The sequence below is a fragment of the Ochotona princeps genome, chromosome 9 (genome assembly GCF_030435755.1).
Source record: "Ochotona princeps isolate mOchPri1 chromosome 9, mOchPri1.hap1, whole genome shotgun sequence".
Lineage (NCBI taxonomy): Eukaryota > Metazoa > Chordata > Mammalia > Lagomorpha > Ochotonidae > Ochotona > Ochotona princeps.
Window position 1 is genome coordinate 40,263,486 of NC_080840.1, and position 25,887 is coordinate 40,289,372.

The 25,887-nt window shown below is 37.9% G+C and overlaps 1 protein-coding gene across 1 annotated transcript in view; it reads right to left on the reverse strand.

Moving 5' to 3' along the window:
• Window positions 1-25,887, reverse strand: part of PXDNL (peroxidasin like) — a 384,948-nt gene that overhangs the window by 113,383 nt on the left and 245,678 nt on the right. Inside the window, 4 exon segments of the mRNA XM_058668897.1 lie at window positions 3,859-3,976; window positions 6,984-7,153; window positions 11,916-11,987; window positions 21,589-21,660. Coding sequence (XP_058524880.1) covers window positions 3,859-3,976; window positions 6,984-7,153; window positions 11,916-11,987; window positions 21,589-21,660 — 432 coding nt within the window.

Consider the following 25,887-nt stretch of genomic DNA (forward strand, 5'->3'; position numbering starts at 1 on the left):
CCATGAGCACCACGGGTGCGGATCAGGCAGGGCCCGAACTGCCTGGCCTGGGTCCTTGGGTCCTTGGGCCAGCCTGTGTGGTGGGTGCTGGATCCATGAGCCCCAGGGGTCGGGGTGCAGAGAGGCCCTGGTCTCCTGGTTCAGGTCACCGTGCCCACATATGTACTGGGTGCCAGGGCCATGAAATCTGGGGAGTGGGGATCCAGTGAGTCCCAGGTAGTCTGGTCCTCCTGTGAGGTGGGTGCTGGATCTGTGAGCCTCTGGGATGGGGGTCGGGAGGGGTCTGGGTGTCACATTATTCTTACGATATAGTTCTGGTTTTTAGCAGCTGTATTGTCAGGCATACCAAGAAAGGTTCATGTATGTTCCACTCATGATCTATGGTATACAGTTGCCTTGAAATTGATTTTAGTTGACATCAGTATTGCTGTACCAATTTATTTTATTGAGTACCATTTCATCATTACATCTAATTGTCTCAACCTCACATCTCCCAATGTCATAATGTCTAAAAATTACTTCTTTTAAAGGGCATACAAGTGCTGCCTCTGGCGTGCAGTAGGCTGTCTCCACCTGCAACAACGGCATTCCACAGAGGCATGGGTTTGTGTCCTGGCTGCCCTACATCCGATCCATCTCCTGTTAATATCTTGGGAAGGCAGCAGAGGTGGCTCCAGTGCTTTGGCCCCTACATCATATAGGAGACCCGGAAGAAGTACAAGTTCCTGGCTTTGAATTGTCCCAACTCTCGGTATTGCGATCATTTGGGGGAAGGAACTAGTGGACGAAAGATCAATCGCTCTCTGTCTTGCATACATGCATGCTGTCTCTCCCTTTTTCTCGGTTACTGTGGTTCAATTAAAAGATAAAGTAAATCTTTAAGAAAAGAGAGAGCGTACAAATTGGTTTTGTCATCCAGCCTTATGTCGTTTGATAAGCTATTTATTGCTTTCACTGACATGTTTCAATTTATATCTGATGAGTTATTTCATGTTTCTCTTTCCTAAGTTTTTATTCTATCTTTCAAAATCTGGTCTTCCTTCTCTTGCTTTAAGTTGATCCAGTTTTCTTTTCCACTTTTATCCCTTTGATAGAAAAGAATACTTCCATTCATTAGTATTCATTATAATTTTAACAAGATTTTAAGTGATGTTTTTATCAGTTTTGGAGACAGCTTCACACTCCTGGATCACAGCTTAAGTATCCTTATTAGATAGGTCTGGACCAGAGGTGAAGAATAGCAATCTGATGTTCCAGTGAGTGCTAGGATCCCAGTGGCTTAAGCCACTTTTTCCTGCCAGGACCTACATTATCATGAAATGGAATCAGAAATGAAGTCAGATGTGGACCCATATAATGTGAAATGTGTGTATCTAAACTGCTAAGCAAATAGCCCACTCCCTTAAGTGAACTATTAGTAACTAAGTTCAAGGAAATGCCAGTCTTCTTCTCAAATTGTGGCATGCAAAAATGATTTCATTATAGCTATTCTCTGTAAAGCTCTTTTATTAAATTGTTCAGTATGTGCTTTTTCCCTTACTTTAAAATTCTCAACTCCTGTAAGTCACAATTTATTCATATTTATCAATGATTTTAAAATTACTTTATTCACCCTTGCTTTTTGCATAATGCCTCTTCCTGTGGGTTTAGCATCTACTTATAGTTCTTCCAGACAATACTCCAGAGTTAAGTTGACTTCGTTCTCGAAAGTTTTTATTTTATCTTTTAAGAAAATTTAATTGAACATAAGATTGAATGATTTACTTTTCCTTAACCCATTTCATTGACTTGTTTCTGACCTGAAGTTAATAATAAGTGTAATTGCTACACATTTGAAAGTAATCTGCAAATTACTCCAGAACAAAAGATTTTTATCTTTTTCAGTGTTGTGATCACAGTGCACCAGATAAATATTTTGGGTTAAAATTTTGTTTCAGAAGCAATATAATTCTTAGTTTGAAATATTGTGCTTTTCATTTCTGGAAATTTTTCTGTTCTTACCTCTCAAACACTGCTTGTGGTGTCTCTTTATAACCTATTTTTCTGGAACTCCTTTTTGATATTTTCTGTTTTGGCATTGAAATTTCTATGTGCCTGAACCATTTTGAGATATTGGCTATTCTTATAAATCTGCATTCTAAACTTCTAATTCTGTCTTTGATTGTATCTATTTGATTCCTCACTCACTCCTACAAGGACCTTAGAGTCAGCATAAGAGCTGTCTTCTGGAGGGAAGTAAAGGACAGTGATGGGGAAGGGACAAATATGCAGACTGTACTGAGTTTGCATTGTATTTTTCTCAACTTAGTAAAATAGATTTTTGTTTCAAATTATCTGTCGCACTTTATTCTATATCTTATCCATTTTCAAAATTCGTATTATCTTCCTATAACACCTATTGAAAATCATCAGTAAGTTAAGGATATTTGTCCTTGTTACACAATTATCATAATCTCTTCCCTTTCATTTTTGATTTTTCTTTAAAACTTTGGTTTTATACTTTGTTTAAAAAGCAGACACAGTGAGAGAGAGAGGGAGAGAGAAAGATCATCTGTTCACTGGTTCACCCCCCAAATGGCTACAACAACGCTTGGACCATTCTCTGCTGCTTTCTCAGGCACATCAGCAGGGAGCTTTATTGGAAGCGGAGCAGCTAGAACTTAAACCAGTGCCCATGTGAGCTGTAAACATCTCAGTTACATAACCCACCACACTAAAACACTGGATTGAAACTGTTATTATTGTAGCAGATACATCTGCTTATACATTACCTTTCCTTCATTTGGTCCCTTCATTTTTTCATTTGCTCATTTTCTTTCACATGAACATATCCCTTTCTAAGTACCAATCAGTATCTTAGCAATCTTGAACACATCATTTCCAAAGTAAGCATAAGAAAACTAGCTAGATTTACAATGTAACCACAGCAGTCTCTTGTCTTCAGGTGCCATTGAACAAATTGAACAGATTGGATGCAAACAAATTGGAGTCTTCTCTCGATGGAAGAATTTCTCCTGGACTAGATTCCAATTTTAATAGTATTCATGATTGCCATCTATTCAAGCTATTTTTAACTTGCACTTATTAATTTTCTGCAAGAAGTAGAAGCACATCATGCAAGCTGAATTTTCAGTTAAAATTAGAAATCCAAATTATATGCATAAAGTATAAAAAACTGTAATATCTCAGAGGTATCACAAAGATGAGCACAAAAAATCAGAATTGATTATTCACAGTACAGAAGGAAAACAAGTAAATGCTGTGCAAGAATGGAAGAGATACATTAAAATCATGCTTGTTTTCAATAATATAATTACTGAAGTGCTATTTCTGACATATAATAGGCAAATAGCATATTTATTACACATTGCCTCTCCACCCCTTTCATATAATTTTTAACTTTTCATAATTGGTTATAACTATTTTATACACTCTAAGAGTCTCAGATAATCTGTAATAAAGAGTGCAATAAAAATAAATCAACGATAAATATTCTTTCACATTCTTGATCATGAATTCACTGACATTATCTAACACTTTTTGCTATGGGAAAGTTGCAACGTTAAATATGAAATGTCATTTTATATCTAAAATTGTATGGATGAGTTTATCAGATTTAATGCAGAAGCAAAAGTAATTTGCCAACCAATATGTTTCTTCCTAAACTTATTTGAGTCACTTTGAGAAACAGTGAAGTACAGAAATATAATTGTTTTGGAAAAGTCTTCTGGATAGAAAGAAAAACACATAATTATCTCAAAATCCTCATAGTCATTTCTTCTCCACAGGGATAAAGTTTGAAAAAGCATGGCTGAAATCAGAAACCAGACTATGGCAGTGCACACGCCCAGCAATTACTTGTTATGTATCCAGGAAATCTTAGGTTTGGGAATTCCTTCTGCCCGGCACGTGAAGTAGACAGTGTTTCCTGAAGTCACCTCCACATCTTGAGGCTCAAAAGTAATTCGAGGCCTCTCTGCAACAGAAAGTTTATTAGCATTTTCAAATTTATAAAATTGTAACATACTAAGTGTTGAGAAGTAACTGTAGATAAGTTTATTTTCTCCCCACATTTAAATTTTATGTAGTCAAGTCCGCATCCAGCAGTTTAAACATCAGACATACATTTGACTTACAATTTCAAAACCTGAATGATCCTCTGCTTCTGACTCAGCTCCCTGCTCATGTGCCTGGGAAAGCAAGGGAAGATGGCCCAACTAGTTGGGCCCTGCCACCAAGTGAGAAATCAGAGAGAGCTGCAGGTTCCAAACGTTGGTGTTAGCCATTTCCAACTGTGATAGTATTTGAGAAGTGAACCAGTGCATGAAATGAGAGAGAGAGAGAGAGACTGACTCTGCCTTTCAAATAAATAAAAATAATAACTCTCAACATATTTATTTAAAAATATCTTGGTTCTATGAATTTTAGAAAAATTATTTTATTCATTGGTGCATTCATGTTGAAAACTAACTCCACTTCAATACTCTATCAGGCACAGTGCTGACTGTAGTGATGAAACAGTGACCCAAGAGACATGCTTTCATGGTTTTGAGCTTAGCACTTCTGCGAAGCAACTACATTCAAACAGACACAGTACAAAGACCCAATGACAAGTAACCATATGGTGGAAAATGTGGAAATGTGGAAAATTAGCAGCAATCTCTTTAATTATGTGTGAAGGGTGGAGTAGTGGGCAGGGCGGGAAGTTAAGGAAAGCAATTAATATTGAGGAAGAGGATCATGAAGACAAAAAGGAAGAATGGAATTGTAGGGGGAGAAATTCAGATGTGGAGAGTCCCTGAGCTGGAACAAGTCGCATGCAAGTCCATCAGTGAAGAACCGGGTGGTGACAAGCACCAGCAGATAACAAAGCAGGACGAACAGGGAATAGAGAGTGACTCAGCACACAGGAAGTGCTGAGCATACAAAGGATTGTGTGCTTTATTTCAAGGTAGGAAGTTAAAAGAGTTATGGGTAAATGGGATGATGCAATCATACATGTGTTTTTAGATGATTTCCCTAAATGTAATAAATTAGGAAGAAAGAAGAAAGAAAGAAGCCAGGACGTGAGTTAAGACATAATACGGTACATTAAAAAAAAAAAAAGATTTATCCATTCTAATTGGAAAGCCAGATCAGATTTATGAAGAGAGTAAGGGACAGAGAGAAAGATCTGTTCACTGGTTCACTCCCCATCCACTCCCTGAATGACCACACTGGCTCTAGATAAACTAATCCAAAGCAAGGAGACAGGAGCTACTTCTGGGTCTCTCATGTGGGTGGAGCTTCAGAAGTCTTTCCACCATCCATTACTGCTTTCCCAGGTCATACGCAGGGAGGTGGATGGAAAGTGGAGCAGTTGAGACATGAACCAGCACCCATATGGGATCCTGGCACTGGCAAGGTGAAGGTTTAGCCATGGAGACATGACACCGGGCCCCTATACAGTACAATCTTTCACCAAACTTTGTTTTAAATCTTTATCAAACAAATTGATAGGAATTCCCTGCTATTAGAGTTTGAATGATTTTGACTATTTATTTATAGGCGTGAGATCAAACAATTTTAATTTGATTATTGTTTATAACCGTTGCCTATTTCATTGTTGGACTATAATATTTTTACGTTTTATTTAATGAACTTAGGTAGTACCTCCCTTAAGTCTTTGACTATAATGTAAAATGAAAACATTATCTCAAAAAATGTAAGTAAATTATTAAATTAAGAGTAAAAATGAAAAGACTTATACTGTGCAGGGAAAATTTAAGTTTGTATGAGCTACAAGTTGGTAATGAAGATGGGAACTACAGACAAGTTTAAGACACTTGAAAATGAAGAACAAGCAGCTTTCTTCTCAGTTTGAATTAAAATGAATTATTTTAATAGTTTTTCAAATCACTTGTTTAAAGAGATTTTTAAATGTCTTGCTGACGGCAGGCATTGAAAAGCACATTTATTCCCGACAAAATCATCTAAGTGAATTTGCAAGAAGTTGAATGATCACACACATCCACAAGCATGTGTGCACACATATGTGTTCGATTTAATTATTTAATTTAATTAATTAAATTTGAATATATATGGGGAGGTATATGTTTTGTTTTCATTAGAAACTTTAAATAAAGTAATATCCCCAACAGACACAGTAAGTAATTTAAGTAAAACCTGATCATTTTTTTTCAAGGTCATCAAATGGGTTTTTCACTTATTAAATCAAACTTTTGTATTATTTAAACATTTAGATATTAAGGCTGATTTTTAATACTCTAGTAACATTTGTTTTCTTGTTATACATGGATAAACAAGTCAAACAGGCCTGCATTGTAACATAGCTGGTAAAGCTGCTGCATCTATCCCTTGCAAGTACAGGTTTGAGTCCCAGCTGCTCCACTTCAGATCCAGTTCCCTGCACCTGTGTGGCAGACGCCAAGGACATTCTTGGCTTTACGTTCTCACCTGACCAAGTCTCACTTCAGATGTTTAGGAACTAAATTCATGGATAAAATAGTTATCTTTCTCTCTGCCTTTCTCTGATGCTCTGACTTTCCAATAAATGAATAAATCTTTAAAAAACAAAATGTAATGAATTTATTGAGGAATTTGAAAAAGCAGTTAATATTAGTAATTGCCATTGAAAAATCAAAATTGTTGATGACTAACACTAAGTGATAGTGAATTATAAGTATGGAAAACTTTATTCTGGACACTACCTTCTGAAGTCTAAATCAAGAAAATGAAAGAAAAATAACTTCTTTTAATATTTCTTTTCTGAAACTGCAGAGATTGATTTACATGGTCTGCAAGGAATGTCCTTGCTTCTGCAAACACTCCCGGGGGAAAAAAAATAGAGAATGGGGGTTGGGTTCATTTCTGACTGACTCCCTTTAGAACATTTTTGATACTCTTCCAAACGCAGCTTCCCTATAATAGATCTTTACAGAAAGAGAACAGATTAAAGGCATTCCCTTCTTATTTATACGTACCACAGCTGAACTCCTCTATGGGGACGGAGGCAACCTAGCGCCCCTGGAGTCTCGCGGGATATTCACAGGTGGCACTAGCCTGCGTCTGGCCATTTTGAGCATAACCTTGCAGCAGTTCGCTCAGCCATAGCACATCGCAGTCACAAACAAGAGCATTGGAATCCAGGCGCCTACATACGGAGGCAAGAATCACAACTGTTGAGTGTCTGTTACTTGCTAGATTAATTCATTAGAGTGGAAATGTTTTCTCTAATACCCCCCCTTCACATTTTGACGGCAGGATTTCTCTTCACCGATTTTAACAATTAAGTTTTCAGGAATTACTTAGTCACGCCTATCTAGAACAGAGAGAATATATTTCCATATTAACATAGTTTAAAAGTCATTTTACAACATGAAAAGCGGTTATTAATAATTAGCATGACATAAAATGAGCACATTTTTGCTTAAGAGTAAACTAGGAACTAAAACTGCAGATAGTGAAATGCCCGTGTATTCCATTAACGAACAGTCCTTGTGATTTGGTTGTGGTATTTTAACTTTCTCATGAGAAGACTTCAAAGGAATGAGAGAGGCTCAACAGCTCACAGGAGGCTTGTGAAGGCACTAGTGCCTGATCCGCGCAGACACTCCAGGCCACTGGCCCTTTCCTCCTACCATCCTGCAGGACACATGTTCCCCGAGTTTGCAACTTGCCATCAGGATACACGCTGACCATGGGAACAGGCTTGGCTAAAATGTAATCCCTTGAATTGTCACCTTGAGGTGCTAACAGGAAACCTGTGGCCTCCTTGCTGGACTTCCTCATTCAGGTATACAAGCTAGTCACTGATCCCTCTCATCTTTCCTAGCATTTTTTTTCTCACCAAATATAATTGAGACTGATGGCTTATGATGCTCTCTTTTTCAAAACGTCTGCATTGCAGAAGAGCAAAAAAAAAGAAAAAGAAAAAGAAAATAAAATGATTACTGATTGCTTTTATCTCTCCCAAAGGTTCAAAACAGAGTCCTTGGTGAAAGGCATTCACAAGTCTGTCTGCCTGTGGTGGTAATTGGGTCACACTCCATGCAAGAAAACTCCAGAGATAAAAGGATACTCTGAACATATTTGACAGGAAAGAGGGTTATATTGCCGAGCACCTTATTGTAATAAGGAATGCTGTATGTGACTTCAATCAACTAAAACATCTACAATTTTAAAAACTTTTCAGAGTGTATGAAAAGGTCCCTAAAAAGTTCCTGAAAAGACTACGTAGAGATTTCAAAATATTTTTGCATCAAAGCAAACTTTATCTTTCCATTCTGTTTTTCCAAAATCTTTTTAAGAGTTCAATTTCTGGTATACTTTTAGAAAAAAAGAATTCATGATAATTAAAATGTTAAGTCATCATTTCCCTATCATGATGACATTCCTCTGGCTTAGGCAAAACTGAGGCTGCTTGATGGAAATTCCTTCTCAGGCTGGAGAACCCGTAATGCAGTGTGTGCCACCTCCAGAGGCTGTCATGGTCACTCCTAGGCCTTGCAAAGAAACGCCTTCCAGGTCCTGCCAGATCCTCGTGCCGGTGCTTTCTTGTAATAACATGACACAAAACTTATTTTTTTCTTAATTTCACTGTGAACTTTAGTTCAGATATTTATCCACAGTTGGAATGAGAAACATAAATAAAACAACTGTGGCACATCTATTTTGACTTACCAATGGGTAATTCCTTTACATTTGGAAACTAATACAGTAGTATAATTATGTAATAATCTAGAAATATTTTATAGAATATGTCCAAATGCATATTAAAAGGGTAGGTTTTAATATTCCTAACATTTTAAAGCCATGGAGGTTGAAAAATAAAAAGCTAAGGGAAATCAGCAAGAAAGGTCCTATTAGGTATACTAAGCACTAGCATCACGTTACAGTTAAAATTGTTGCCACTTCACTCCTTTCCATTTTAAATTGCTTGGCATCAAATATCACACCAAGTGCAAAAGATGACTCATTTTTGACAGAATGTAGTAAAGAATCACTAAACTATATTCATAACTTGGGCATATTCACTGCTCAACAATTACAATGAGAAAAATGGTGGCAGGCAAAGTAACCTTTTCTATTTACAAAAATACAGTCACCTGTACAGACACAAGTCTTTTCATTTACAGATTCCACACACTTTTGAAAAGGCAATTCCCTAATACTCACAGTACATCTATGAGGAATGTGGTTGTCCTGAGTGAGAAGTCAAATGATGTAGAAACACAGGTCAGGTGACCTTCGCTGAGTCACAACAGGACTTGAGCCCTGATGTGGCCACCACAATTCAGACCTCTTTCTCAGAGCCTCAAGTGCCACATGTGCATGTATGCCTTCTGTTGGTTGAAAAACTTCTTTGCACAAAGTGGAATTAGTGTTGATAGTAGGGATAGCTCAAGTGTCACTCCTCTATGACCCTCTTACATTCTTTTTCCTTATGTAGATAATGGCTTTAATAAGACACATGTTTGAGAATTTGGAGTAACTAATTTTATGACACCCACCAGAGCAATGGGGATATCATGGACTCTAGGGTAAGTTCTTCAAATGATCTACAGGTCAGTTTCTCATGCATAAGGTGAATGCTTTGGCAATAAAACGTACTAACAATATTGTTTTAAAACATTTGAGACGAATCAGGTGCAATCATTGGGACATCATTCTCAATCACCCATTCTCTAACAGTTAGTCAGGTATGTGTGATCCAGCAATGGAGTAAATGCTATTTCAATCAATGTGAGATGTTAGAACTGAGAAACTACAACTAAGTTTCAAAAGAACATTAATAGAAAAAGAAGAGTGGAACAAGCTCAGGGATTAAGCATCTCAAGATTTTCTGAGAGTCTGGATGTCAGGTGTAACACTCAGAAAGAAATCAACATAGACAAGAAAAAATTGCACAGGAATTATAATTGCAAATTCACAAAGATGATGACTCTAAGTGATGTCATAAATCTAGGAAGCAAATGCAGGTAGATTAGAAGTACCACACAATGTGTCACCCAGCATCCAAATGAAGAATCTTGAGATCCTGTTGCCAAATCTATCAGCAATTTGCACTCCCAGTATATGGTTTAAAATGTGACTTGGGAGCCTGGTGGGATGGCTCAAATAGCTAATCCTCCCATTGCAAGCACCGGGATCCCATAAGAGAGCCAGTTATTGTTCCAACTGTTCCATTTCATGTCCAGCTTCCTGCTTAGAAGGAAGCTTTCCTGGGAAAGCAGTCAAGGATGGCCCAAAACCTAGAGACCCTGTACCCATCTGGGAGTCCTGGAAGAAGCTCCTGACTTCAGGCCCTAAGCTACAGGTTGTCTCAGATCCAGCCATTGTAGCCATCTGGGGGCTGAACCAGTAGATGGAAGATCTTTCTCTCTTATTTCCTTCCATCTGTAAATCTTCCTTTCCAATCAAAGTAAATGTTTTTTTTAAAAAAATGTGACATAGAGGGGTCTATTATCTCCAAATGGCTGTAATATGACCATTTCTGACAAGAATTAAGAACATCAGGGCAAAAGAAAAAAGAATAAGGAGGAGGAGGAGGAGGAGGAGGAAACAGCCATCAGCCAAGGCATCTGTGAGTTCAAACTCAAAGGACACTGCCCCAAAAGAAGACTGTGAGGCATCACCACATGGCTCTGCTGTGAGTGTTCCCAAGCAAGTAGGGAGCATAGACTTAGAGAAATGAGGCCGGGGTAAAGGAAATGTCCCCTTGTTTATCTGCAACCCTTTAAGTACAACCATTTCAAGCCTTGTTTCCAGGTACTCAGTGAACACTAATTTATGTTGTTCACTGTTTTTGTTCATCGTAACAATCTCTTGTTTATGTCTAGGCACATAGCAGCAGAACAATGGTAACAAAAGTGCCTTCCAAAACAAAAAATAGCTGTGTTGGTTCCCCACCCTGTGCTCACCAATTAGCATGAAGGAAGTCGGGCATCTGTCTTTCACCAGGAACTCACATTTATGTGCCTAGAAGGGGCAAGTGTCATACAAGCCAAAATATCAATAATACAGAAATAGATACCCCAGGGGCTGGGGCAGTAGCCTAATTACTAAATTCCTCACTTGGCACATGCTAGGATTCCATAAAGATACTAGTTCTAATTCCAGCAGCCCTGCTTCCCATCCAGCTCCCTGCTTGAGGCCTGGGAAAGCAGTCAAAGTCTTGAGACCCTGCACCCACATAGGAGACCTGGAGGAATCTCCTGGCTCCTGGCTTCGGATTGATGCAGCTCTTTCCATTGCAGCTGCTTGGGGAGTGAATCAGTGGATGGAAGATCTTCCTCTCTGTCTCTCGTCCTCTCTGTATATCTGACTTTCCCATAAAAAATAAAAGAAATCTAAAAAAAAAAAAAAAGAAGAAGAAATAGACACCCCAGTGGGTTTGGAGAGAGATGGAGGGAAAGAGATCCCTTAAGGCGGTTGGAAATGAGGCAAATACAAAACCAACAGACGAGGGAGCTCAAACAGGTTTTGAGTTGTTATCTGACTTTGTCCAACCTAGAAAGAAATAAACTGCGCTGGCAATTCCAGTGCCAACAAGAGACAACAGAAACCTCCCTGTAAAGTCAGACTTTATTTGAGTGCCTCCTATTTCCTTTTTGATCAAACATTAAAAGACCAAGCATTCTTAGGAGTCTTTAAATTTGACCATCAAGAAAACTAACAAGAAAAGAGACTTCCAACTCCTGAATTCCTTTGAATGTTACTGCTTAGAGAATTCGTGAAAGTCTAGTGGACTGTCTGAGGTCTCTGTCTTCCACAGTTGACAAAATCACTTCCTCTGCAACACATGAGAATCACAAGGGTCTTCCATGGAAGAAGGAACTGAAGGCAATCGCTGATGTTTGTTTATTTTGAGAAATACAGTAAGGTTTGCTGTGTGTGCACTGACATTCACTTACAGTCTTTTCAATGACTCCAAATGAGAAAAGATCCCAGCTGGGATTTTAGATAATTTGTTGTTATGCAAAAATCTGAAAAATAAAAGATACATATTAATTGCCACACAGCAATGAGGAGCTGGAGAATACACACTTGATAAATATAAATACAAATATAAATATAAACATAAACATAAATTTCTCCAATTGTGAACACAAAACTTCTCTTTAAAAGTATTTGCATGATAAAGGATGAATGGAAACCACAGTGTCATTTATGTAAGCATTTGTTTTTTAATAATTTTTTATTATATTTTTGACAATCTTTACATAGTTCATTGGGGTAAAAAGGTTCAAGGGCTATAGGAAAATGGGTAAGACTATTTTTTCCATATTGTTTCCTTCATGCTTAAAGGGGGGGATTAAGGGAGAAGGCCTACCCAATTTCCCACCCTCCCCATGTTCCGGATGTAGGGCATGCTCCGAGGTTCTTGCTCAAGTGGTTTTGATGGTTCACCAGTTATGAATCGCTGCCAATCTTGCCACTCCAAGCACAATGAGGTCTTTGCAGAATCCACTTATTGACATAATCCATCATATTGTCTCCATTTGCCCTGTATTTTGCTGCCAATATATAGCTGAGATGCATGATTGACCTGTTCTGTCTTCTCTCTTTTCTTGGTTAGGCTTCTGGGTCCAGCATTTCAATTGGGGAGATCTCCAAAGAAACTTTGATGTGTTCTCAGACCAGATTCTTGTATGTACTAGAAAATACAGGGCCCGGCTCAGTCCATCGCCATGATCAGCTGGTGGTTGCAATCACTGGGTTGGTTCTGTTTTCAGCCCTGACTTCCACTGGAACCAATGGGTGTTGCAGTCCAGCATGGTTCTGCCCAGCACATACTTGGCCCTCACATAAACTGTAAGCATTTGTTTTAAAGATTTACATTGTTTTACTCTGTGGAAGGACTATTGCATTTTTAAACCCTTTTTTGGAGATGACTAATGTGAAAAATTCATAAAACTAAACATTTCAGGATGTGGGAAATCAAAGTAAGCAATAAACCAGCAATAATATACAACACACAATAGATACATCAACATACTACACATCTTGAATACAGTATTTATTTGTAACTTTTTCCTTTAAAATAAAGAGTAACAACATAAAAACACACCATCAGACACCTACAAATGAACCATGATTTACTGGATCACTGCTAATGTATGCCCATACTTCAGCCTAGTAGCCACCCTTTGTTTTGCTTAATGATGCCCCCATTTGATGATTTTTCTGATCCAATCATTAATTTTTGAGGTTGCCAACTCACCAACCATTTTTCTGGTCTCTCACACATCTTGCTCCTCAGCTAATGCCCATAGCTAATGACAAAGAGTACATTTCTGGGGCTCCTGTTCTGGTGGGGGGCGGATGGAGGTAGAGAGGACCTAGGCCATGCTTTGTCTCTATTGCCTGTCCACCCAGCTGATCCAACACTACTATGGCTTCCTGGATGCTACCATGGCCATATCACCTCCTCTCCTTAGAACTAGAAGTATTAGGACTGGAAAAACACTAGCTACAGATGGCCTGATCACTATATTTTCTGAGTGCACACGGAAATAGAAAAGATCAATAAACACAGAAAAATAACTAATAAATTTTAACCTGCACATAATCTTTCTGCAGATTCAAGGAAATGGACTTAGGTAAGCAACTTACATCTCTTACAAAATTTTCCCATTCAGCTACATCAGTCTCTTTGTAAGTTCTACTGTGATTCATTCCCCCATGTCAAAGTTAAGTCGTAGATTAACAGCCCTATTTTCTATGCAGTGTTGTATTTTTTTTCTTTCTTGTAATTATTTTACCAACTTGGGGTTTAAGTAAAGGGGTGTGAGTAAGCCAGAATACCACTAGACAGATACTAGGGGGCAACAGCAATGATTCTTGAAATTCGGTTCCTGCCAATCAGTAGGAGCTGTAGATTGAGTCTCCTACTTTGACTAAATCCAATCTCAACCAACACATGCGTTTGTGGAATTAGCCCGAAGTTAGATTTCTCTTCCTATCAAATAAATACAGATCAAGAATCAAATGGTGTTGTGGTCCACTTTCAAAGTATAACTGAAGAATGAAATAATCTGTATGCAGATGCTCTTAGTCGCCAGCAAGAGGTCTCCAAACTGGTTCAGGCAATTGGTAGAGGAAGCTTCTATTAAAAACTCCAATGGGATGAGAAAAATTTTAATTATGGCTTACTCAGCAGCACAGCCACCAAGCATATAAATTATCATGCCCATCGTGCTAAAAATATCCAGTTTCCTTTATCACCACAACTTTATATTGACACTTATGTGATAATGTTGTACCTGCCAGTCTTTAAACTTGTCTTACTGGCAAATATTAGCATTAGCCACTGCTAAGGCCATTAACAGCATTGGTGCTTTGTGTAATTATGCAGATCTGTAAATGTGGTCTACACAATAAAGTGGCTCCAAATAAAAACTGGTGAAAACTATCTGAAAGCAAAAAAGTTCTTGTCATGGTTTAGAGAAAAAAAAATTTTACACACATACATCTGGAAACATGTGTGTGTTTTGCTTGATCTTTCCTATTTCAATTTTCTAAAGTCCTTCTTTTGGCATTTTTTTTGTTTCTCATGATACAGTTCCATAGGCACAGGGATTTCCTCCTCCACCTCCCCTAGTTCCCCCATACCGTGTTCCTCCATATCACTATAGTAGCATAGTCTTTCAACAACAGTCACAAGTCCAACATTCTGCTATTTCAGCATTTTATGGCAATGTAGGTATACAATGGGTGCTTACCTGCTACAAATTCAAAAGGAATGGCCAGAGTAGAAATTGTGGTGGAAGGCCTTATACCATGTCAACAAGAAAGAGCCCTTCCTCTATCCACCTCTGCTCAATCCTCAAGATCTTTTCCAAACTTAATCTGACTTTTTAGATTTCATGTCCTCTCTGAAGCATGTAGTTTGAGTAAAACATTGGTAAAGTCAGTTGAGTCAGAGTCCCTAGCCTCAGAATCTAACGGAGTTCCTCCTCCCTTCCCACCCCCAGGTAAGGGGGCTGGTAATCGTCTAATCTTCATGGACAGTCTTCAGTGAAACGGCCAGAATCTCTCTGATTCTTGATGTTTCCTGCTGATCATTTTCCACGCACTAACCATGCTCTGCTCATTGTCTGTAAATTTCTTTTTGCCCTGCTTGCTCTTGCCTGTTTATAGGTATGCCCAACTTCTTTCCGATAGACCAATGCATCCTCACAGGAGCCCCACTACCTCTCATCACAGTCCTCACTAATAGAGTTTACTTGCCACAGTTAAGCATTACTGAGTAATTTTTTCACTGATAATGTACAAACAGGTGTCACATTAAATTGTAGTTCCCACAGTCCTAATGGCAGTGCAATTTCTTTATGCCAAGGAACACTGGAACAGAATTCCATAATAAATAACTTGTAGTATATTGCTGTTGAACATGGAAAAACCATGGACCTCAAACAATTGGCACCTGATTTGTTTTTGCTAGACTGCGAACATATTCCGTTAGTTTACAATGAGGTTCAACATGATAGAAATGGTTTAAAAAAAGAGATGTGTTCATATTTTAAATGTATCTAAAAGGCCTGAAATTACATAAATAACTGAATCTGAAAATTGTCATTTATTTTCCAAAATAAGCAGACCCAAACTAATTAACAAACCAAATCAATCAGGAGAAAAATAAAGCATTTCAATCATCACAGAATTTTTGAAACATGGTATGTAAACATTTGAAAATCATTTTTGAATTGCTTTTCTTAATTATTTGTAAATGAAGATAAACTATCCTAATAGTATATCAGCACTTACTTCATAGTATTTTTAGGATGGTCTCAAACCAGGTCATTTTTACTGTTTCAGTTTCTACAGATGTTTAATTTCAAACAGATTAAATTGTTCTAAACCTCATCTTTTCATCTATAAAATTAAAGAGGATTATAATAATAATTATCAGCATCTGTCTTCTGGAATACTAAGTGGGAACACTGAACTCGTACTACCTGGGGCCTACATTTGGGTGTAGCAGCTTAAGGTGCTACGTGTCACTGGCATTCCATATGGATGCCAGCTTCAGTCATGGCAACTTTGCTTCCAGTTCAGCTCCTTGAAAAAACAGCAGAAGAGAGCTCAAGTGCTTTGGTACCTGCCCAGATGGTAAACATGGAGCAAGTTCAGGATCCTGGTGTCAGTCTGTCCCAGTCCTGGCTTCTGTGGCTGCTTAGGATGTGAGCCAGAGGATGGAAGATCTCTCTCTCTCTGTCTCTCTCTTTCTTTCTCTTTCACATGCACAAACACACACACCCACTTATTCTCTTCTCTCCAAAACATAACACATTAATAAAACCACACTATTGTTGAACAGTACTGTTTCACAAATGTACAAATGTATACACCTATAGATCCCTTTGTCCCCTTCTTTTCAACTTTCCTAAAGGTCAAAACAAAAAGTTTCTATGGTATTTTTTTATAATTATCTTTATAATCCTTATATAAGACCCACAACAATTTAAAAAGCATGTCTTTCTGGATTGAAACATTGATATGCTTATTTGTTTCTGATATCTTTTCAAAGATGCTTGGTCCAAAAATATTTTAGCAAGACCTTCTGCATGGAATTTTGTTAAAAAAAAAAAGTTTTTCTCTTTTCCTGTCAGAAATATGCATACTATCCAAAGGAGGAGGGGAAGCAATTTAAAAATGAGTTTAAGGCTCTAAAGAAAGAAAGCCAATTTTGCTTTCTGAGGTTTAAGTTGCTGTTTTGCGATAAATTCTGTGAAAATCCAGTGGGGTTCTGGGAACTATAGAAGACTTCCTGCTCAGTTGCTGCTCCTGGAACAACCTTCCTGAGCAGGGCTGGGCTCTGGCGGTGTGTAGCCGAGCCCAGACAGCCTTGCCCAGTCTCACTGACCCTACACCTGTATTCACCACTTCATGGATTACTGAACCATGATGGCAAGGAACCACGCATGCCCTTCCTAGACATAGAATACCAAGAGTTTTCTTCTTCTTTAGATAGCTTTCTGTCATATGTTGAGGACGGAATCATTCAAGAGGCAACAAGGGATATGCAGAATATAAACTATTGCTTGATAATGTCAGTGTGACAATCAAGACAAACTGGATTCACCAAGGATGCTTATTTTCTCCCCAACACAAAATGTCTCTGGTGAAAACGGCAAAGTTGTAATGTTCTTCAACACCACCAAATAATTATTACCCAAAAGCACAGATTCTGTAATGTTTGATACTACCTCAATTTTCTACCTGGACAGCAAGTTATAAATTAGCTTGTACATTTCAACTCACGTGAATCTACCAAATGTACATAGATTTCTTTGATGAGCAAAGGAATAAGTTTGTCATCTTTCAAGGTAAGCCTTATCTATTGGAGAATTATTGAACTGGATTAAAGCATCAGAATTTCCATGTCCAGTTTTCTGTTCACAAAGCAGAGAAAGGTGCAGAGCCTCCTGCCCTGTATTGGTCTCATGGTTTGAGTAAGCAGAACATTCTCACACATAGATATTTTTGTGTATATAGAAATTTTATCTTCTTTAAAGAGATGAAAACAAATGATACTTTTTAAAATGTACTACATTTTGTATGTAGTTGGGTCTAAGGACAAAGATTTTATCCCTCTATATTTCAGAAATATGTATCTGCCATTTCCCATCAAGTTTACAATTAAAATCTCCAACCAGAGGGTAACTATTTTGTTAAAAACAGACATATTCAAGGAAAGTGAGATATCTGAATATGTAACTAAAATAAGATTGAGATGCTAGGAGACAGGGCTAACTATGAAGCTAGATATAATTCTTAGTAAGTAAAATATTACTGGAATTAAAAAAAACTTTGGTATGCAATAAGAATTTGACCAGATTATGATGCAAAATTACCAAATAGTAGATATTACAAAATAAAATCTAAAGACATGCTTTAAAAAAAGGGAACAGAAAAAATGAAGCGGGGGCAGGGAGGAATTACTCAAATAAATAATTAAAGAGAAACATTCAAAGCTAAAATGGACTTGAGTCTTGAGACTGAAAGAACTTGTGAAGTATCCATCCTGGTGACCACAAATTCTGACAACCAAGATGGTTCCAAAAAGGTGCCCACATAAATTCCACGAACCAAAATAGCAAGTAAATACATACCTTTTGAGGTGAGAATCTGTTGAAGTACACTAGAGTTCAGCAAAGAGAGCACAGTGACCCAACAGGACAGAGAGCACTGGGATGGCAAATAAGAGGACCAAATGCACTGTCAGTTGTGATACTGGCCTCCATGGTAGGTGTTGGGATTCCACCATTGCAAGGGAAGTGGTGAGTAGAAGAGTGTCAACCAACCCTGTCTTCAAAAACCCTGTATGTTAGAAATCCTAGCTACAATGGGATCTTCATATATATGGGCTTTGAAAATCAACAGGGGAAACTGTCAGAACATATGGTAGCTTGGTTTCAGAGGAGGAACATAGATTGTCTTTCCCAACCCATAGGTGAGGTTGCAGCAGTGTGAATTTCTGTCAGAATCTACCTGCTTTAGGGGACAGATGTACTACATGTACCACACATGTACTGCGTAAGCTGGTTGTCTCAAGCGAAGTGAAGTAGATCCTGCCACCACCATGTTAGGAGCCAAGGCACATTCTCATGAGGAGCTGGAGACATCCCCCTTCATTCCCTCACCCAAAGCCAGGACACTACCTGCCAGTCACAAATTACGGCCCTCATTGGCATCACCATCACTGTCTTTCCAAGCCTTCCTTGACTCAGGAGTGAGTGACTGCTCACACACCTGCTTCCGCAGCACAACTCCCTGTCCAGTGTGTCATAGATTTGCTGAGCGACTTGACTCCACTTCTGTGCAATTATATCCCTGTCCAGTGTTAGTGCTCTCAGCTGATCACATGCACCTGCCAAGAATTGGAACATGACATAACCTTGGCCACAACCACTGAGACCTGCACTTTCCTGCTGGAACTATAAGGAGGCTTGCAGGTCCTTGTGGCCACTTCCATCATTCACAGTGTAAGATAAAGTAGCTCTGAATCGTCAGGAAAATATTTCTCTATGTTAAAGCAATGCCCCCATTTTTTGGAAGTAAATAGTCATAATGACCATACACCTCCACTGTAGTACATGTCATAAACCATGGTGGTCTTTGAAGGGCTCCCTGCTCACACATGTCAGAACAGAGAGGGTGCTCCAACAACCCGCTCCCTGCCCACCACCACGTGCCCCCAGCAGAAACAAAATAAAAACAAAAATAAACCCATAATATTATGCATTACATTTCCTGTGCTTCTGATGTGTCAATGGGTTGAAGAAACTGTATGGGAAAGTAAACTAATCATCTTTTGTTTCTTTTTTACTGATCTATATTTAGTTCATTAAGGTCATCCAATTTTGAAACCTTTAAAACTTCTAATTTAGAATTGGGGATGGGGAGAACAGTGTTGGGATGGAGTAGAGGGAAGGAAAGTAGATTCCTGATGAAGTCTATGTAAGTTTGCATTTTCAGTCTTTTCAGGAAAAAAAATGACGTAGCTTTATCCAAAGACAAAATAAACGTAAAAGGCAATATTAGGGGAACTGAAGTATCTTCATCCAATATTCTTGTCATTGTGTATCCAGCAAAACTTTTTTGAAATACTACATTTATCAGGGAAATTATACATCATATAGATAGTGAATGATACCTTCCCACTGGTGAACACAACTATGCAATAACTGCCCAGGAAAAGCAAGACAAAACACGCCAGGATAGCAGAAGCTCTTACCTGTCATTCCCAGTGTAGCCATCATTCTCTTTCCAAATGCTGCATATACTTCTGCCATCTGCTTTTGAATTTCTTGTCAAAATTCAAATATAACCACACTAACTATAGTATGTGGATATTTTAAAATGTTTATGATTTTGTGCTATTATGTAGTATTCTATGTTTTTATTAAATGGTAGTGTTATTTTTTCTATTTTCTTGTTGGAGATTTGGGTCACTTACAACTATGTATCTATCAGAAAAAAATAATGTTTCTGCAAAAGCCCAAGAATATAGGGCTTTTTGTTTTATTTATTATTATTATTATTATTATTATTATATGCTCCTTACTCCATTTGCTCATAAAAGCAAGACCAAGTCAGTTACAAAGTACTTAAGCTTTTCTGGCTCACGGCTCTGGAAGTCAGGTAGTTTAAGTGGTACTGGCAGAGAAAGAGGCATGGACATCAAGGGAGCAGAACAGATACCACAGAAATTAACCCACACATCTGCAGTCAACTGATTTTTGCAAGCCAATCAAATCAGGGAGAAAGGATCTCTAAGTATCTGGGAAATGGAAGTTAAATCTACAGCAAGGTATCAATTCACCCCGGTTGGAATGAATATAGCCTGAAAATTGAAAAACCATAAATGCTGACAAGAATGTGGGGGAAATGTACCCTAATTCACCTTTATTGGGAATGTAAGTTAGTACAGTCACTATGGAGGATCGTTTGGTGACTCTTCAAAAGTTTCAAACAAACCTTCCATACAACCCAACCATTCCACTTCAAAGAATCAACCCAAACTGAAATCAGCATTTGAGATACATGCACAGCCATCTTCATTACAGCTCAACACATACTATAATAGATGCAGAATCAATCAGCGCATTACTAGATAAATAAAATGTAGTATAAATTCACTATGGAATATTATTTATCCATAAAAATTGAAGAATCCTGTCTTTTGTAACAAAAAGGATGCAACTGGAAACCATTCTGCTTGGTGACACAAGCCAGCCTCCACTATCCCCAAAATATCTTATTTTCCCTTTTCTGTGGTAATATACATAGAATATATTTAGCAAATGTATTCTATATGAGTGAGACTGACATCTTGAAATCTGATTTTTTTTTACAGCTGGTGTCTACACACTTAAGGAATAGGAGGGTGTTTTGGTACTTGGGTGGTGTTGTTTGTTGAAATCTCTACATAGTTTAGTGTTAAGCTTGTGATTACAACCTGAAATGAAAGTATGCCATTGTTAAAATGGCTTAACAAGAAAAACACTAAGGAAAGAGAGTGGGAGGTAGATGCAGACAAGAGGGAGGGTAGAGTTGGAAGCAGTACCATGCTCCTAAATCTGCATTGTGGAATACCTGAAATGTGCTCATTTCATAGTAATAAAATGCTCCTCTTACAAAAACCACTTAGAGAGTTACCTCCTTAAAGCATTGCTGACTCTAATTGCTTCCCAAAGACACCCCCTCTCTCCACCAATGGGAATGCCACTGGCATATGGATTGGGGAATTGAGTTTTATGGGACATATTCAAGTCATAAAGAGTGGAACAAGAAGTGAGATTCCTGGGTAATAAGGTATACATCTGTCCAACCATGATAGATTCTATCAAACATTCCAAGTGAAAACATCTGTGTTCATCTCTTTTGCCTTTCTGTTATCCTCTTTTTAACTTGGTTGTTAATATTTTCTCCATGGATTTTAAATTACTGCATATTATGGGTTCACTCTGCTTCCTAAGTGAACAGAAAAATGTCCTGATCTCCAAAACAGTCCAATATGCTATACAAACAGTGAATAAACACACACAAAAAAAGGACAAATGAAGGGCCAACACTCACAGTCGCTGCAATTTCAGAAGGTCTTCAAAGGTCTCTGGATGTAGTGTTTCTAGTTGGTTGAAATGAATATACCTAAAAGGCAAAAAATCAACCTGGTTATCCACTGTGCTAGAGAAACAAACAGAATATTTAAGAATTATCAAAAGTTTCATGTGAAATGGTGAATGTCACTTGCTGCAAACTCAATTCACTAAATTCAGAAATTGGAAACTCAGATAGTTTAGGTTTTGTTGGGTCTTCATAATTCTGATTCCAAATGGAATCCCGAAAGGGGTTCAAATAGGAACATGATGCTTCCCCTTTTCTCAAGGAGAGATCTTGAGTAAGGAGGTGCTAAGTTGCTGGAGAAACGATTCTTTTACTCATTTGGGCACTGAAAGTTGGTGAAGCAAGAATAAATGTTAATTGAAGATACAATAAGAGGCACTAATGGCAACATATTTGTTTACAAAGAGAATGCTCCTGTTTAGAGGGTGTAAGAAATGACATGTTTGATGGAACATGATGAATATCTGAAATTAACTAATTGTAGGGATGGAAATGGATGAGGACTAATATGTCTTGCATTGAACCCTTAATGATGAGACCATTTCACCCTTCCACTAGGAGACTGATTCATGGGATTTTTCCACAGCTTCCACTCTGGGAAACCTTGTCTTGAAGTAGTTCAACTGAAGCCATAAGGGTTTGCATTTCTTTCAGAAATCCAAAGATGAAATGAAGGCTCATGCTTTCAAAGCACAGGGCTGAGCAGACCTCTGTAAAGCAAATCTTTATATAATAAACAGTAGGAGCCATAGATAAGGCAGCATCTTTCTCTGCAAACACTTAAAGGTATACCTTGCACCAGACTTCATAGCACTTCTTTTCAAATCAGCTCCATGAATCCAGCAGGCACAGATGGGAGAACACACAGACTTATTGTAGAAATCACCCCAAATACAGAAAAAGCAAATGAAGTTTACCACTGAGTAGGGCAGAGGACATTATGTCAATGTTACAGGACATAGTAAAAAGTGCTTTGTCAATGTGAAGTTATATCACATCACTTAAAGAATATTCAAATTAAAGAAGCTTCATATTTTATATGTTTCAATACAATGCATGCAGTTAACCACAATTAGAAATATTTCTGAAAGAATGAAATTAAAATAACTAAGGAAAATGAACATGTTTACCTCATTCCCAGGCTTCTTACTTAATTAGATCATAATTGTAGGAAGCATACTAATCATAATACTGGTAAAATGAAAAGAATGTTATTGAAAAGGAACAGTCAGTTCAAGCTGCTTGAGTTGTAGCCAACAGTCAGTGCTGCGCCCTCCCACTGTTGGAAATTTGGTATCCTTGTTAGCGGTCTTGATCAAGCCAAAGTGACAACACTGGGATAATAGCATTTGTAATTGAAAAGAACAATTCCCCCTGGTCATTTGAAGTTACACACACCCCTCCAACTCCCATTAACTTTTTTTTTCCATATTAACATTTATACTTGGCTTTCCAAAGAAAGAAGTAGAGCCTGCGAAAGCTTAAGAAGTTACAGAGAACGAAGCTTGAGAAAACTTTGGAAAGATGACAGACAGAAACATCAGTGACTGTGGCCAAGTTTTCCAGTGTAAGCTCTTCCTAGACGAAATATTATATTCATGCTATTGGATTCCATGCTCTGCATGTTTTATAAAGCTCAGTATCAGAGACTACAAGTATCATTTTACAACGAATGAGAATGGTTGTTGATGAGAGCTTCAAGTTTAATATGAAAAAGCACACATTTTTTACATGATTTCCATTAATTTCTCACCTTTCATCCTCAGAACTGATCGATTGTATGAATACTCCCATCATTTAATTAAGAAAATGTGGTAAAGAGAGATTAAATAGTTCATTCTTCACCCAAAATCTACAGAGATTTTAGTTTTGACAGATGTTTCTCTTAACACCTGCGCCTACAGTTTCTCTAGTGGTGAGCACAGCTGCTCACCTGCTCAGCTGGTATGCAGAGCGTGTAAAGAAAAGACAACCTACTGAAACTCAAGTGAGTTAGAAACCCCAAGAGAAAAGGCTATTGTGCGCTTCACAAAGAGAAGTAAAGCAATCTGGAATCAATGGTAAATACAAGTCCCGACTCTGCAAAAACCCAGCTCTCAGTGCAGGAAACCACCCCTCAGTTTGCCTATTTCAATACCTTTCTCCTTTTGAAGGCATGGAGCTTTTAACTGGAAGAGAGCATCACACTCCAAATATAGAACAGGAAAAGCCCGTTGAAAAAACAGACACAAGCCCAGTTGGTGATTTATCCAATTCTGTTAAAAATGACCCAGGTACCTGCTTATTCCTCCTCCTGTAATTTTTACAATTCTTTGATACTAACATTTTCCTTCCAAAGAATAACTGCAGATAGCATAAGCATTTTCAATTGGCACTAGCCTTTGGCCATCATCAATCAAAGGTACAGCTTCCACAGCCTACACAGGTCCCTGAGTTCCTAGAACCAGAAGGAAGATGTTTCTGTAGAGATGGTAACTGCTGTCCTCAGCCTAGAAACCTAAAAGCCAGAAATCAATTTTAAGATTAGAATAGCATACAACAGTTGGTCCAACAGCATAGCTCCTATGGGTGTATTTCTTCACAAGTAGAACTTATGATTTGCATTGCCATCATAACTAAGGTTTTTACATCCTTTATAGGTAGCACTTTACGTTTAGTAACTATCCACTAATATCCAGAATGTACCCCTGAAGCCTAGTGATCACAAATCTCAATGTTTTTTTCATTCCAGCACTGATTCCTTAAAATAAATCTGCCCAATTCCAAACTCACCCATGGGAGCCCTATAGGTTGAATGCCTCCTGCATGTCTTCAATCAGTGGGATGAACAACTGGTATTTGGATTCACTAGTAATGAATGTGGAAAACAAACAAAAGTAGATTTTGTTCTTTCTGGTAAATAAGACAACCCAGTAAGTCTGTTTGGTTATAACACAGGCAGCGTTAAGCCTTATGTCAGACTTCTTGAAATTTCAAAAAATTTTCTAATTTCAAACCAACTCAAAGCAGTAACACTTCTTAAGTTAGGTTTGTTTGATTTATGTGATGGCCTTGACCCTGTCAAAGAAAGCTTTGATTTCCACTGCTTTCTGAACCTTGGTGATATAGCAAATTCTTCCTCTCTTACAACCTTATTTTTATGAGGCAGTAGATAACACTGACATTTTTGGACACCTATCACAGGTAGATAAATGTGGATGATCACTTTAAAGGATTTTAAATCTGCTTAAATTGCTTCAAAAGTTGAGACATAAATGGATCAGCAACTATCTCTACATCCAAAGAAAGCAGAAAATCATCACCACTGTCATTCCAGATTGATTCATACACAGCCTTTCTAGGTGATGTTATCTACACCAGGTCCTAAACTCCTTCTCCTATGCAGAGGATTTTCAAAATGCAGGCCTATCACTAAGATATTGACCTATACATCCAATGACCTTTCAGTCTCTGATATGCAAAACGATGTCTGACAACATGTCAGAAACCCAGTCCATGCTATCCCAGCTTTCTCTCTGCCCTTGTTGTCTGCATTTTTGGAATGATCATACATCCTTTTATACCGATAAAAGACTAGCGTTTGTACCTGCTTCTCGCTCATTCCTTGTGTCGGATCCAAGTCAAGATAATCTGATTTTATTTCCTAAATAACTCTTCACTGATCATTTCTCCTTCCATCCACCATTCCAGACAAGCCTATCCATATCCATTGACCCTCATCCCTACAGAAGCACTCCATCTGAATCTTCCTTGGCTTTAGATTTTGGTAGTATATGTATATGATATATATATATATATAGTGGTATATGATATATGTATATCTTTAACCTTTTAAGATTCATCTTTAATCTTATATATATAAGATTTATATATAAGATTAATCTTTAATATGTTTGTTTATTTATTTCTCTTTTTAATTGCCTGGTCTTGCCTGAAAGGCTTTCTCTCCTCCTGTTTTGCTCTTTCATTTCAGTTCTAGCATTTCCTCCCCACCCCAAGTCTTCTACTTGCCATCCACTTACCTTTATTTTCTTCTTGGCTGGGTAATCTCTTCCACCTCAAACTACACAGTGAATCCTTTTCCTATCTTTGAATTTCACTTATGATCTTTGCATTGGGAAATCTTTTGTAAACTTCTTGCTATGCCATCCTGTTACAGGCTGTTAATGCTGCATTTTTAAATTTTTCTATTAGTTTGTGTGATTATATTATCTTTTTTATCTTCTCTTACTAGTATCAAACATTTATGAG